Raw genomic sequence first — 15,150 nt, 5'->3', positions numbered from 1 at the left:
CTCCTCCAGCCCAGTCCCCGGCTCGTGTACTGGGAAGGATTCCCCTGTCCCGGCTGTACTGATAAATATGGAAACTCCATCTTTATTGGCTGTATAAACATCTCTGGTCTGTACATACATTTCATACATCATAGTGCAGGGCCTGAAGGGAGGGCCAAAGTGGAGGCCCCCGCAGTACAACAGCTCACTGCTTCCCCTAAAGCCCTGCCCACTCTCCCCAAACCAAGGCCAACGGCTCCTGCTCCCTCTCCCTCCCGGAAGCCACAGTGTGGGCAGGAGTCAGGGTCAAGAGGCTAGGAGACTGGAGGGCTTGGTGGGGGAGGACACGTGTAAGTGCTAGATCAAACACTGAAGCAAAACAGGCAACTGGCACAGGCAGCAAGCAGGGTGCGGGTGGGGCAGCGGAGCATGGGCTCTCACTGGGCTCTGGGGCCCTGCCCTCACCATGTGGGAGAGGCTTTGGGGTCTCAACCTGCATCCTCAGGAACTAGAGACAAAGGTGCCACAGGTGAGCTGAGGAGGCCCAGAGGGAGACAGGAGCAAAGGCTCCATTCCGGGACCTGACAGCCCCTCTCTATACGTGCCATGGGTACCATCTACGTGTATACAGCTGGGGGAGCCAGAGATGGGGGTTCTCGGGGGACCATGGTGCCCCAGCAGGTCGTGAGGGAGGAAGCTGGCTCTGGGGGGAGACAAGAGAGGCCCTCAAGTAGTCTTCTAGGGACAGCATTCAGTGAAGGAGAGCGAGGGCCCTAGAGAGCCCCCCCAGCCCAGCCAGGGGGGTGAGAGCAGCAACTGGTTCACACAATGACGAGGACAGGGAACAGAAGACAGCTGCCCCAGGAACCCCGGTAAACGGGGAGGGGGTGTCCGGCTCCACCCTCTCAAGCCTTAGGCCCAACAGCAGCTGAGACAGAAGCACTCACTCCTCTCCCCTCACGAGGGCCAGTGCGGAAGGGGGCGCGCCCACGCCCCAAACCAAGGGGACCTGGCCATAGCGCACACGCTTCGGGCCTGTTCCTGTCCAACCAGGGTCTCTCGCCCACAGACTGACAACTGGGGCAGCCCTGGGGCAGAAATGTGGGCATGGAGGAGCTTGGCAGGGGCCTGATTTGGTAGGGCCGACATGCCCCCTGGGGCCTGCTGGGTAGGCAGATCCATGGGGAGTCAGGAACTGGGTACCTGGTTCTGCAAAGGGAGGGGACAGAGGGGAGGGGCAGGTCCGGGAGAAGGCCTAGCCACTCAGGGGGTGCAGATCCACTTTGACTTTTTCCCCACAGCTCAGCATCCCAATGGTGGGGAAGAAGCCCCCAGAAGGTACAACAGCATCCTTCTTCCCAATGATCTTGCCATTCCGAGTGAAGAAAACCTAGGGGTGGAGGAGGAGAGTGGGATGGGCAGCAGGCTCTGCCTGATGCTGGGGCTACACAGGCCTGAACCCCATCCTTCCCAACTCCCGCCACTGCAGGAGACGGAGGGCGATGCAGGAGGTGACCACGAGAGGGCGTCCAGAGGCCGGAAACCAGCCTCTCGGCCAGCCTCCCCACTCGGCAAGCCTGCGCCCCCTCCCCAGGTCCCGCCCCCTCTTCCGCAGGGACGCCAGCCCTGGCCCAGCCCCAGACCCAGACCCCCGCGCTCACCACCACCTTCTTGCCCTCGTGTTCTTGCTCTATCTCCTCCCCGTCGTCTTCCTCTTCCTCCTCTTCCTCTTCCTCCTCCCCTTCCTGGTGCAGATACATGACATTCCGGACATTCCGCACAGCTCGGGCAGTCGGGGACAGGATCACTGTGTCACAGCTGTCGTCGCTGTCACCTAAGAGGCCAGGAAACCTGAGCTCCTGCGGTTCTGCCCGCAGAACCCACCCTCTGCCCGGCCAGCCAGGTTGGCCACGGATACCCCCACTCACCCTCACTGTCCAGAATGTAGTCCCGGGGGAACATGATTCCACAGCCCATTATGTCCCCTTTGTAACAGCGTGGCCCAAAGGGGTCCCCCACGCCGCTGCCATGAAAGATCTTCCCGTCGTCTGTTGGGAGGAGGGGAGACTACACGCACCTGCAGGAAGGGCTGATACCCTACACCCCCAGAGCACGCGCCCGTCGGAAGCCCAAGTGCCCCTCCTTCCCTTTCTGGCCCCAAGGAAGGGAGGAGAGACAATGCGGGCGCCAGAAGAGAGACACACGTCTGTCCCCGCAAAGGGCTGAGGGGGGCTCCCTTGGGAGCCGATCAGAGAGCGGAGAGGGGCCTCGGAGGGGAGGGAGAGGCGGGACCAGGAACTCAAGGCTCGTCCTTCCTAAAGAAAGCCCGCAAGGAAATCGAACCAGTCAAAGGAAGAAAATGCAGAATCTGCAGGAAGGGAGCAGAGGGAGCCAACTCAGAGGCCTGGAATGTCCAGTTTGGGCCCAGCTTCCCCGCCCCTGTTCTGCTCCCCTGGCTTGTCAGGCTGGGAGGGAAAACAGAGGAGCAAGCAGTAGCAGCTTGGGAAGGGGACAGCAGGGGGCAGCAGGGGAGTCTCTCAGGTCAGATGCTGGAGGAGAGGCCCCTAGTGCGGGGTCTGGAAAATGGGTGTCCCTGCACCCCCCACCCCCACAGCCCCTGCTCCCCCAGGGCAGCCCCTCACGCACCTGCATGATAAGCCACAGACCCTCTGCTCCAGCCAGGGTGCCTGTTCTTGGGATAATCCTATGCCAACGTGAAAAAAGGAAAGCTGTGGTACCACGCAGAAAAGAAGATGGGAGAGTGGCATCTGAACCCTCACCGTCTGGAACAAGCTACAACCCAGATGGCTGCTCCCACCCCGACAGGCTCACACCTTCAGGCACTGGAGGTTGCAGGGGGTGGGGGCAGAGTGAGAAGGTGCTGGGGTGCCTGAGTTGTGGGGTGCCCTCACCCCCCATCTAGGCCCTGGTGTGTGTGTGTGGTAGGCTCACAACCCTCTGTCAGCCCCGAGGTGACTGGGAGTCTGTACCCTTACACAGCAAACATATATGACCTTTCTGTCTCAGGTTAAGACCCCTCTCTGCAGCCGGGCCCCTTCACCTCCCTAGGAGCTCCCAGCTCTAGACCAGAAGCCCCAGAGCTGAGCATCCCCCCGGGGCAGAAAGCCAGCATTAGTGCCCACCTTCCGGGCCAGCCCCAAGGCGATGTAGCATTTCTCTCCAGGGTCCACGATCTCCACCTCAAAGTAGTGGCTACGGGTGCTGAGTGGGCGCCGGGCCTGGGCCAGCCCCACGTCCACGATGCTCTTGCCCTTGCCCAAGTACTCCAGCAGCTGTGGGGAGAGAGCCAGGGGTGGGGGCCAGGCTGACACCCCCCTAGAAACCTGGTTCCAAGGCTGTCTGGGGACCAGTTTCCTGTCTCTTACAGAAAGCCCACTGAAAGGGAAGTGGTGCTGGAGGCACAAGGCGGGACTCGGTGCTCCCAGCAGGCAGGGGAGAACAGGGATGGGGCAGGGGAGTGGAGGCTGCAGCAGGAGCTTGAGGGCTGAGCCCCTGCTCAAGACTGCACCCACCTGCCTACTGAGCCAAGGACCCTCTCCTTGCTGTGGGGAGACAGGAGAGCAGCCCCAAGATCCCAGTGGCTGGGCGCCAGGACCACACAGGGCTCTTTCGGCCATCTCTTCCCTCGGGTCACCGTGCCTGCCCGGAAAGGGCCACCCAGGGGCCCTGAACACAGAGAAGAGAGAAGCAAAGGCTAGGCTAAGAAGCAGCCTGCCGGCTTTCTCAGGGTGCCTTGGGAGGCCGAGGAGAATGCAGAGGTTAGGGGCCAAGTCCAGAGGTCTTGGGGAGGGGAGACAGCTCAGAAGCCAGTTCTGCCTGGGATAGGACTGATACCGTTTGTCAAGGTCTTTGTTGTACTTGGCTTTGAAAAGAGCTGTTTGTAGCTGTTGGGGAGGTGCTGGGGAGCCAGAGACCGACCAGCTCTGCTCCTGAATTCAGTGTGAGGGAGGGGGGCAGGTGGAGCAGGGCTAGAAAGGCAGGCATTCCTGCTCCCAGCCCCTCGCGGCTCTGGCTCTTTCAAGCTGGAGCAGGGGTGTGGAGGGGAGCTGACTGATGGGCTCCTGGGGCTCCTCAGCCCCAGTGATCCTGCCTGGGCAAGACGGGGCGGCAACCCCCAATCTGGGAGGATTTATTTATCAGTTGTCATGGTAATAGTGGGGCCATGACTCAACCCTGTCCCGTCTGTCCCCCACCCTCAGCATCACCTGGGATTCCTTAATCCCTTTTTAATTAGCCAAACTGCCCCTCAAGACTTTCTTCTACCCTCCCACCCTTCTGGCCCTGAAGAAAACTCACTCCCTGGGGACCTCCTCCACTTCTCCCTGGCAAGCCTTGGGTGGGACACTGGCCTCTCACCCCACAAAGAACTCCTGCCTGAACAGGAAAGGCATCATGCTCGCCAGGACCAGCATCCAAGCCTCCGTGTGTCTTCAGCAGAGGGAGAGGCCACATCCTCGCCACCCCTTCAGGGAGGCACTGGCCCACCCTCACCCTGTAGCCCCGAAACCCTGGCACAGCAAGTCCATCCTCCCCTCCGCCCCAGAGAACCTCAGGCAGGCGGGGACCAGGAGGAAAGCTGGAGGTTTGTGGCAGATCACTGGACCTTTCTCCCCTCCTTCCTCCAGCCAGGACTGTACACACTTCAGGGCACCCTGGCTCCGCAATGTCACACTCCTAGCCAAGTCTCCATTATCTCACACTGCATTCTTCCATCAGAAAGAGGCCCCCTGCAGGTGGTCTTCTGATTTACCGGGTACTGTGAAGGCCCACGCCATCTAAATTCTACTTCTGGTCCTCTGGGTGGGCTCGGCTCGGCCTGAATTCCTCCACTGTCTCTCTCCCACAAGGCTGGGGGTGGGCTTGCAGGGTTATGGGTCTGATGCACATTAACTAGCATGGACTCCACCCAGTCTGAGCAGCCCCCAGCCCACCCTCTCCTCTGCATTGCCGAACTGGGTGGGGGACCCCACAGCTGCCCTTGACCCAGAGCATCCAACTGGCCTCAGTGTAGGAAACACAGTGTTCTCCATTCTCAGAGCCAAAAGACAGCGGATCCAGATCCTGAACCTTGGGAAAAACCCGCCCAACCATTCCCTCTGCCTCGGCCCTGAGGACGGCAGGCTGCCTTTTTGTCTGCGGATAGGGTAGGGAGGCTTCCTTAAGCTACAAGGCCAGGAGGATGAAACACACTAACGCAGCACACTAATTCAGGGCTCTAAAACCTACTCCCCACCCTGCAGAGCAGCTCAGAAAGCACAGCACCTCATCGCCCAGAAGCCTAGGTTCCTTGCAGTCAGGAGAGGAACCACCACCTGCATCTCCAAAAACCGGTGACAAAGTGACTGAGTGCCAAGGGCTTAGTCTGCCCTCCCACCCCCCGCCCCCCGCTGGTGATAAATGCACACGCTGGCCTTTCCTGAGCTCAGGAAATGGGGGTTATACTAGAATACCCCAGTGTTCCAGCGCTCCCTAAACATCAACAATCACCCCAAAGCTACAAAAGATTGGAACTGCCAATCACAAAGAAGGAAAGGATCTTTCATCTCAGCCCTTACCCCCCTCCCCCACACCGGAATGGCCCCTGATCATCACCGTTTCCCTAGGATACTCCCCAGATGACTCCACCCAGATGACCAACTGCCTTCCTCCCAAGGCTTTCTCCTCAAACAATGCCTCTATCAACATCTTTGGTGGGGGTAGGGGAACTCTTTCCTTAAGGCTCTCAAGACCCCTACACCTCCCTCTACACACAACAGAAGCCTTGAGAGGCCCAACAGTTCACCCCCACAGAGCAGAGGCTGCAGACCAGAGTGCAGAAAGCCTCCTGCACCCCACCCCTCCCTCATACCGGCAGCACCTACTCTCTGCCTCCTCTCCTGCTGCGACCCGCCCTCGTCTTGCCAACAGAGACCCTAATCCCTCTTGACAGGAGCTAGGGAGGGCTCAGTGCCCCGAGGGCCTAGAAGCAGCTGAAACACGAACCAGGAACAGGCTTCCCACCGGCCAGCTCAGGCCCCAACACGGTCTCCTCCTGGGTTGGGTCTGGGGAGGACCCCTGAGAGGGTGGGGCCTCATTCATCCCTCTTTGTGTACGAAAGCTGTTGCCCTGTCACTAAGGAATTGTCAGAGGAGCTATGAACAGAAATGAGGAACAGAGAATGAGTCTCACCCCCCAGCCCTACCTACTGCCCCTCGCCCTCAGCATGTCACTTAAGCACACTGAGCAAGGCCTGGGGATGGGGATGAGGGGCAGCAACCCCCATCTCTGAGCGAACAGAACACTGCAACAGCAACTCTTCAGCATCCCACAGCTCTGGGAAGGGGGTGCTCTCTGGGAGGAGAAAGTAAGGCAGAAGGAAACAGGGACAGACTGCCCTCTGGAAAGAGCCAGGTCTGTCCATACACAGATCCTCAGATCAAACAAACACAACTAAATATTAACAATTGTTAATCTAGGCAGTGGAGACCCAGGGGGCGTTTACTAGGCTACTTTTTCAGCTTTTCTGTATGTTGGAAACTCCTCAGAATGAATTGCTAGGGTTAAAAAAAAAAGTCTGGAGTTGAAGTCTCTCTTCTGTCTGGGGAAAACCAGTGAGAAAGGAGTAGAGAGGATAACTGACACTACAAAACTGAAAGAAACAGGGGTAAAAGACTTCCACGGTGGCCAAGAAGACTCAACTGGCTAATGACACTGCTGTGCTGCTGCTGCTAAGTCGCTTCCGTCGTGTCCGACGATGTGCAACCCCACAGATGGCAGCCCGCCAGGCTCCCCCGTCCCCGGGATTCTCCAGGCAAGAACACTGGAGTGGGTTGCCATTTCCTTCTCCGATGCATGAAAGTGAAAAGGAAACGTGAAGTCGCTCAGTCGTGTCCAACTCTTAGCGACCCCATGGACTGCAGGCCACCAGGCTCCTCCATCCATGGGATTTTCCAGGCAAGAGCACTGGAGTGGGGCGCCATTGCCTTCTCCGGCTAATGACACTAGACAAGGAAATCTCTGGGAAAGTGGGCTTAAGCCCAGAACTCTGGACTCATCCTGTGAGAAGGGGGCAGGAGGGACCAGTTGCAGTAGAGTGGGCCTGGGTAGAAGGCAGCATATATCAGACAGTGGGAAAGATGGGGGAGGGGTCACAGGAATATCTAGGCTTAGTTCTGCTACTAATTCACTGTGACATTTGATCAAGTCTCTAATTTTCTCTGGGACTGTTTTCTCAGCAGTACAAGAGGATACGTGGGAACGTGTGGGCAGTCACACAGCTGGGGCGAGGGGCATGGTTTGAGGAGCTACCAGCATCTTGGGTCTTGGAGCCAGGGATGCTAAATGTCCTGCCCATCAAGAAACTGTTTCACTTAGGATGCCCACAGTCTCCACACTGAGAAACCTGGGCGGGATGGCATCAAAGCTCTCCCCAGACTTTTATGGTTCCACAGGGTGCTCTCCTGGGAACATCATCAGGGCAGGAGAAATAGGCTGCAACCACAGCAGAGGTCGAGGTCCCTGGGAAGGGCTCCGCACAGAGCGGGACGTAAAAACAGGAAGGGCAGAGGGGAGAAGCAGCTGCACTAGACATCTTTAGAAACAGGAGGCACAGGCGCAGCCCAGTGACCTCTCCCAGGCTCCTGCAGGCTGACACCACTCAGATCACCAGATCGGAAATACAGTGGATGGTCAGAAGGGACACGGAGGAGGCCAGGAGGCAACAGTGGGGATGGTGGGTCAAAGGGCTGGAAGAAACTGGGTAAGTCACCCTCACTTGAAAGATGGGGTGGTTGGCAAGACTAGAAGAGAGGCGCCCCTCAAGAGGCTCATGTCCAAGGCAGCCCCAGAGGAGCAAGTACACAGGGAACAGCATGCCTACCCTGCCAGCCGTGCCAGGCTGGGGCTGGGGCTTAAGAGAAGAGTTAAACTCAATAGCTTACATCTAAGAAAGAAAAAAGATTCTTAAATGCGTGGCCTGAGGGCACTGGGGGAAGGGCAGAGAGGAAGGAAGGCTATTTATAAACATCTACAGGATTCCACATCAATTAGAAAAGACTGCCTGGGAGGAGCAAGGAGCAGAGTGGGGACATGTCCAGGCAGGGAAAGGGTGCCAGGAAAACTCTTGAGGAGAGGTCAAGGATGAGAGCTGGAACATCGCCCTGGCTCAGCCCCAACTTCAACTCTGTAGATGTTGTCAGAATGATGGTGGAAGGGGAAAAGAAAGGAGAGATGAAGATCAGGCAGTGGGCATATGAGGTCTCTGGGCTGGTGGCCATTGCAGTCCCTGGACCCCAGGGCCAGAAGGGGGTGCAGAGTGTGAGAAGCTGCAGGAGTGCACGCTTCCTACCATTTTCCCTGGGTTGGATGCGCCTTGCGCTCCAGAAGTGGAGAGCCTTGCTCTTAACCCACTCCCACCCCCCACTGCTTCTGTTTTGCTCTCTGAGACTGAGTTAAAAACAGCCTGGCTTGGGGTGAGAAGGCCAGAGGGTGGAGGAAAAGGTTGAGCCTGGAGCGGGAGGGCAGCAGAGGGACAATTCCACGTGGGAGGCCCGAGCAGCCCACTAGAGATCAGGGCCAGACCCCTGACTCAGCAGCCATCCACTTCCAAGCTAGCATGAGGCACAGAGGGTAGGTATGAAGAGTTTCCTTCCCTTGAGGTCTATACACTTCCCAACCAAGTTTAAAATCTAGTCAGGGGACTAACGCGGGTATGATGAGATGTATGAAAAGGCTAGCTCTGGAGGGTCAAGGACTCTCACTGAATCATCATCTGCCTCTATTCTCATCTCTATAAAATGCAGGAAGGCCAAAGAGACTGACATGGATGCTTATTCAAAACACTTCTCAAAGAACCTCTCCCAACACGAGTAGGATTTATGATGACACCTGTCCCACATGGCAGAGAATGAAAAGCTGGGCCAGCTGGGCTGGGTTCAAGCCAAAAGGGAGGTCCAGGCATCCAGCCTCTCCAAAGTCAGCCCTGCCTCTCAAAGGCAGACAGACGTTCAGGGCAGCAGTGCGCACCACCCTGGGGACTGAAGGAACCAAAGAGGCAAAGGAGAGCCACTGCTTTCCCCAGGGTTGAGTGATGAGCCTGAGCTCTCAAACAAAAGGGAAGGTGGGAGAGGAGGACCAAGGCTAAGGGAACACAGACCTGGACGCAAGGACCATGTCAGGGTGCCAGGCACTGCTGCTCAAACTCTCACTTTCCAAAACCCTACAGAAGACACTGTCTTCACTGTCTATTCCAAGCAATCCTAAGAGCTGCTGGGGACCCCGGAGTTCTGCCCAGCGCCCTCCGCCCACTGCCCCTTACTTACGGTTCCACAGACTCGGACGTCGTGCAGCCGGCCCCACTCATCCTCGTAACTGTCCACCATCATGACGCTGTCATCCTCGCGGCCCAGCTCGGCGTTGAGGTGCAGCCGCACCTCCTCACCCAGCGAGTGCATGCCCACTGCCGGAAACAGCCCATCCGGGGACATGGGCATGATGGTAGAGCCCACCTGAGTTGTCGGGAGGGAAGGAAGGAGGGAGCTGCCGCCTGGCTCACTTTCCCCAGGCTCATCTAATTCTCACAAGGGGACTTTTGAGAATGATGCAACCAGTCATCACCACACACGCTGACAGGAGAGCAACACAGAGGCACAGAGAAGTGTGAAAAAAGCTGCTGAGCACTCCTGGCTGAGCAAGCAATCCACAGAGCTGGAAGGCAAACGCCAAGTCTCTCGACGTGCCTAATACTTTTGGTACATGTTGAGTGTGGACTGCAGCAGGAAGAGAGCTCAGGATAGATGCTCAGGGAGGAAAACCCCTCAGCAGAGAACTGAGAAAGTGATTTCCCTGGGCAGGAGGTGGGGCTGGGGAGGAGAAGGAAGACAGCCTGGGTCTCTCCTATGTGTTCTTATCCCAGCCCTCCACCGTCACTAGCCTTTGAAGAGGGCAAGAAAGGAGAAGTGAAACAAGGAACACAAAACACAGAGAAGACACATCCTCAAAAGCATTCAAGTCAAACGTCCCAAGACGACCTCCAGCTTACGGAGCCAGGCCATAAACTCTCCCTCTTCCTTCCTGCTCAAAACCTTCCCCACATCACCCCATTCTGTGTCCCCCCCCCCCAAACGCTGCCCCTCCTCCACTGCATAAACTTGCCCCTCTGTGTCTATCACCTGGGGACAGTCCCAGCTTCCCCTGCGTGAGGGGAGGGTCTTCTACATGCAGGAGAGCCCAGGAGAATTTAAGACTGAACTGAAGATGGGAAATGAGCCCAGGGGACCCTGGGCCAGTCCCAGCCAGCAAACTCTTTCACAGCACTCACACAAGTCCCTGGACTGCTTCAAGCATTTAAATCCCACTCAGGATGCCCCACTTACCCGCTTCCCATTTTTAGTGAAGAAGATCTGGGCAGTCTGCACATCAAAGGACACTGGCTCAATGCCGCAACCAATCCGGTCCCCAGAGTTGCACTTTGACCCAAACTGGCGACCCTTGGCTCGGCCATTGTAAAGCCTGTGGACAGGGCGGAATGACACACAATCTGAGCCTGGCCTCCCAACTTCTCCTCAGTGCTCCTGCTCGCCATCACTCTGCAACGCCATCTACCTACGTCCTCGTATGAGCTCCACCCGCCCCTTTAAGTCTGCAAGCCTCCAAGGAGAGTCAACAGGCCACCTTCCTGACCTGATCAGAAAAATCTAGGAAAATACCCCAAGGCCAGCAAAGGAATGGCCAAAGCCACCCTGAGGCAGTCCATTGTATCTAAGATTCCCAAATCTGCAGAAAAGGGGTTGGGTGCCACAGGAGGCAACTCACTTGCCATCATCAGCATGGTAGGCCACAGAGTCAGGCAACCAGCCAGGCTGGTGATCCAGGCTATAGTACTGAGGGACCAGTCCCACAGCAATGGTGCCCCGGACCCCACTGTCCACAATCGACACCTGGAGGGAGAGAGCAGGGCACAGTTAGCACGGAGTGGAGCAGACATGCAAAGGGCTGAGGCTCAAAGAGCCAGAAGGCGGGGCATCAAAGAGAAAGGACGCCCAGAGGACGAACTGGGGAAAGTGGGGGCCCACTTTACCACAATTACTTAGTAATTTCCAAGCTATGGAAAAAGATAGGAGATGGAGTAGATGCCGGGCTGGGGTTAGGGTGTGAGAAAAGACATGGGTCAAATTCTACCTAGGTGAAGGGCAGGAGAGCCAAAGGGACAGGGTGACAGGACTCTACGGTGCCTCTCAGATTAGGCATCATGATATCCTGGGCCCTCTTCCCAGCCAACAGGATAATCCTGATGGAAAGTTTAAAGAACTACGTCAAGAATCCAGTAAAAGAGCTTCCTGGAGCTAAACCATTTCACCCCCTGCTCTACCCACCCATAGCCTTGATCACCTCAAAATAATTGCTGTCCTTTGTCAGGGGTCGAGAAGCCACATAGCAGCCAACTTCACCAGAATTTCCATGGTAACTGAAGGAGAAATGAAGAGAGAGGTCCATTAGCATCCTAGCCCCGGAGTTTGCGGGAGCGCCTTAGTGTCCCCAACCCCCACCCTGTGAGGGCCAGCAGAGAGGAGAATCCATCTGGTCACATCTGCACAAACACCATAACAAGATACTTGAGGTCACCTGCTGCCTCCAGCAAGGGTCCAACCCATACCAGACCACTGTAAGCCTGGCTTACGCACTGCCAGTGGGGAAGAGCAGGCAGAGCCTCCCTCAGTTGCCTATTAGGCGGTCTCACACCCTGTCTAACCTCAATCCTTCATGCTGCAGCTTCAGCCCTTTTCCTCTGGCTCTGTCCTCAGTGGTTTGAGAATGGTTAGTCTCTATCCTCTGGACCAAAGCCTTTCATAGATTGAAAGAGTTATTCACTCCCCACTCCTCAACTTTCTTGTTTCCAAGCTAGATAGCACTACTTCTGTCCCTCTTCCAGTGACAACTCTGTGAGAGAATTCAGTTCCAACGGAGTCAGGGGAGAGTTTCAAGCCAGAAACAGAGAGAAAACAAACACACAAACCAAAGAGTTGGAAGGCAGTGAGCAGGACGTACTACCAGGCCATTCTTTCAAAAACAGGAAGTCCACTGCCTTTGAAATGGTCATTCTTTCACCAAACCCAACTCAAGAGATGCAGGCAGGAGACCCAGGCATCCCACAGACTCACTGGAGTCCTCTCAACAAGACAGTTGGGCAACTCCTGACACCCCAGCAGCCTCCATTTCTGACATGACTACTTCCAATGCAGTCCAGGACAGAGAGACCCAGAGACACAGGCACAGAGGGGTGCAAGGTGAAGAAGCACACTGCTCCATCAGAAAGGCCTCCAGAGTCCACTGCAACCCCATGCAGTGTAGACAGGTCTCTGCTTCTGCAAAAGCCCCTTTTCATCTCTGAGACCTGACATAGAAAGGAAAATGTGAAAGTCCTCCCTGAAACTCACCTCAAAGTGTCTCCATCTACAAGAATATGCTTGAACCTCTCCTGATATCGGAAAGCCCGGACCTCTCGAATCTCCCGGATCCGCCGGCGCCAATTCAGAAACCGGTAGTGCAGGTTGAGGTCATCCATCTTGTTCATGAGAACAAACCTGCCGGGGAAGAAGGGACTTGAGAAGGAGGAAGCAGGGCCCTGAGCACCTTAGCCGGTTCTACCCAGAATGCGGAAAGGACTCTAGACTTGAAGCCAGTTGCCTAGATTGACCTTAATAATCCCCACCCTCATCCTTTGATTCAGCAAACATTTACTGAGCTCCCGCTATGTGCTCCTGCTGTCCAAGGATACAGCTGTGAACAAGGATGGGCTGCCTACTCTCATAGCACTTCCATTCTACCTAGACAACGCAGGAATAAGCAGAGTGACGTGATGAAAGAATAACAAGTTGAACTCTATGAGATGAAAAGGTGACTGGCATGTGGCAAGCCCAGGAAAGAGCATCCCAGGCAGAGGGGACAGCCAGAACACAGGTCCTGAGGTGCAAGGCAGCTGGCATGATAGGAAAACAGAAAGGACAGGTGGCTGGTGTGCAGGGAATGTGAGGCAGAAAAAATGTACCAGAAAAGGATGGAAGGAAGGTAGGGGCCAGATCAATGCTCTACAGACCATGTTAAGGAGTTTGAATTTTATTCCAAGTATGAGGGGAAAGCTCTGGAGGGTTTTAAGCTCGGAAATGATATGTTTCTAAGGCTTATCTGATTGTAAACATCATTCAGGCGGCTGGCTAGAGAGTAAATTCATCACAAGATGAGCAAAACAGAGTGGCAAACAATTAATCAGGAGGCTGCAGCTGCTGTTCTAATGAGAGATGGCATCCACAAAGATGGTAGTAGTGAAGATGGAGAGGAGTAGGATGACCCAGGTATTTAAACCACCAATAGTGCTAACGCATAGGTGAATGAATTTTCCCCACAGTGACAAAAAGAGGGGTTACTTTCTCTTCCCATATTCCAAACCCTGGGACAAGGGTTCCATCACGGCCTGACAGAGTCCTGCACACAGTAGGGGGTTAGGAAGCCGGCTAGGCTAAATTCACTCCCCATGCGCATATTACAAGCTTCTGCAGTAGCTACAAGCCACTGCGTGGCTCAGGAGGGTAGGCATCTGCATGGTAGCCCTAGGACTGGCCTCCTCGGACTGGCCTCCTCGGCACTCGGCCAGGGCTCGACCCCAGGTTGATGCTGGCGCCCCAGACCTAGGGGCATCTGCTTGCCTAGAATCCCATAGCCTTGGCACCAGCGAGAGGAGGTCGCACCAGGCCCCGCCTCCACCCGGATCACTCAGAGGAGACCCGGGGGAAAGGAGCACTGGCCCGTCAGTGTGACTACGCCCAGACTCCCCAGGCCCTGCACTGGGCCGAGAAGGGTCCCCAGAGAGGAAGCCCAGAGACCAGAGCGCAAGGCCCCGCCCCTGACTGCGAAGCCTCCGCCCAGGACCCCCGCCTCCCGCCTCCCGCCTCAGGCTCGGTGGAGACCGACCCGAGGCCTCCGGGACCCCGCCCCCGATCCCCGCCTACCGGGGCCGCCGCGTCCTCCTCATCCATAGGCCTCTCAGCTCCGCGCACTAGCTCTTCAGCCGCCGCCACCACACACATCCGGGTCCCCGCCCTTCCTACGCTCCCCGAGCCCCGCCCCCTTTGCACCGACTCTGGCCAATCTGAAGCAGCCGAGGACGACAGGCACCTGCAGGAGCCAATCGAAGGACGCAGGCCGGACCGGGCGCGGTCCGGTGAACCCGGTACCTAGCGCCGGGTAGGGGCTGGTAAACCCGGGTGTCGAGAGGGTGGTAGGCGGCGACGTGGCGGCCTGGACGCCGCACTGGCGCCCCGGGCGCTGACTGGCCGGTCAAGAGGCGGCTCCCACCCCGTGTGGGGCGGGCGGGTAAGGTCGCTGCGTACCCACATATACTGTGACTATTCCCTCAGCCCCAGTTCCGTGTCAGACGTGATGCTAAGAGCTCTGAAGGAATCTCCTTTTAATCCTCTCAACAACCTTATGAAATGAGTCTTATCATTAAATCCTGTCTGCGTGTGCAGACCCTGAGACTGGTCTCCATAACGTGTGTACCTGTTAACCATATGTTTTGTGTTCTCCAGAGTTATACCATTACCGTGTGCTTTATATTCTCCCGGGCTCCATTTCATGTCACCTTGCCTTCATTCTGGGCAAGGCATTCCTACCAGGAGAGAGCTTCGAATGTAAAAAGCAGAGGGATTGGTGTGATTTAAGAAAAGTTACGCTGGGGCCATAATGAGTAGGGAAGAAGGATATGGTACTGACCTTTATCGCACACCTACTGGAGGGTGATTATTGCCCTTCTGGGGAGGACGTTCCCCATTTCCTCCCATTAACAAATTTCTCTTCTCCGGGTAGGAAGGTTTTTCCCCCTCCTCTGTATTTCCTTTTTTTTTTTTCTTTTTAAAGTCTTTATTGAATCTGTTACAGTGTTGCTTCTGTGTTTTGGTGTTTTGGCCATGAGGCATGTGGGATCTTAGCTCCTCTTCCCGGGATGGAACCCACAGGTTCTGCACTGGAAGGTGAAGTCTTGACCACTGGACCACCGGGGGACATCCCCTCTCCTCTGTATTCTTATACCATTTTCTTTGCACCTCATTTAGAGCACTTTATTACAGTCTCACTTTTACTATTAAAGTGATCTATGTGTGTAGATCTCTCTTTGCTGG

General features: G+C 56.1%; 1 protein-coding gene across 1 annotated transcript; it reads right to left on the bottom strand.

Moving 5' to 3' along the window:
- Positions 1-56: 56 nt before the first annotated feature.
- SPRYD3 (SPRY domain containing 3) lies at positions 57-14,080 on the bottom strand. The gene is made up of 11 exons (XM_004006313.6): positions 13,984-14,080; positions 12,415-12,561; positions 11,369-11,444; positions 10,793-10,917; positions 10,354-10,489; positions 9,301-9,486; positions 3,123-3,272; positions 2,626-2,683; positions 1,908-2,027; positions 1,641-1,813; positions 57-1,369 (listed from the first exon to the last, which is right to left on the bottom strand). The coding sequence occupies exons 1-11, from the start codon at positions 14,004-14,006 to the stop codon at positions 1,235-1,237; spliced, it is 1,329 nt and encodes a 442-aa protein (XP_004006362.1). The 5' UTR covers positions 14,007-14,080; the 3' UTR covers positions 57-1,234.
- Positions 14,081-15,150: the final 1,070 nt, after the last annotated feature.

This window comes from Ovis aries, chromosome 3 (assembly GCF_016772045.2).
Source record: "Ovis aries strain OAR_USU_Benz2616 breed Rambouillet chromosome 3, ARS-UI_Ramb_v3.0, whole genome shotgun sequence".
In the NCBI taxonomy this organism is placed as follows: Eukaryota; Metazoa; Chordata; class Mammalia; order Artiodactyla; family Bovidae; genus Ovis; species Ovis aries.
Note: the sequence above shows the minus strand (reverse complement) of the source record. Positions and strands in the feature narration are given on the sequence as shown.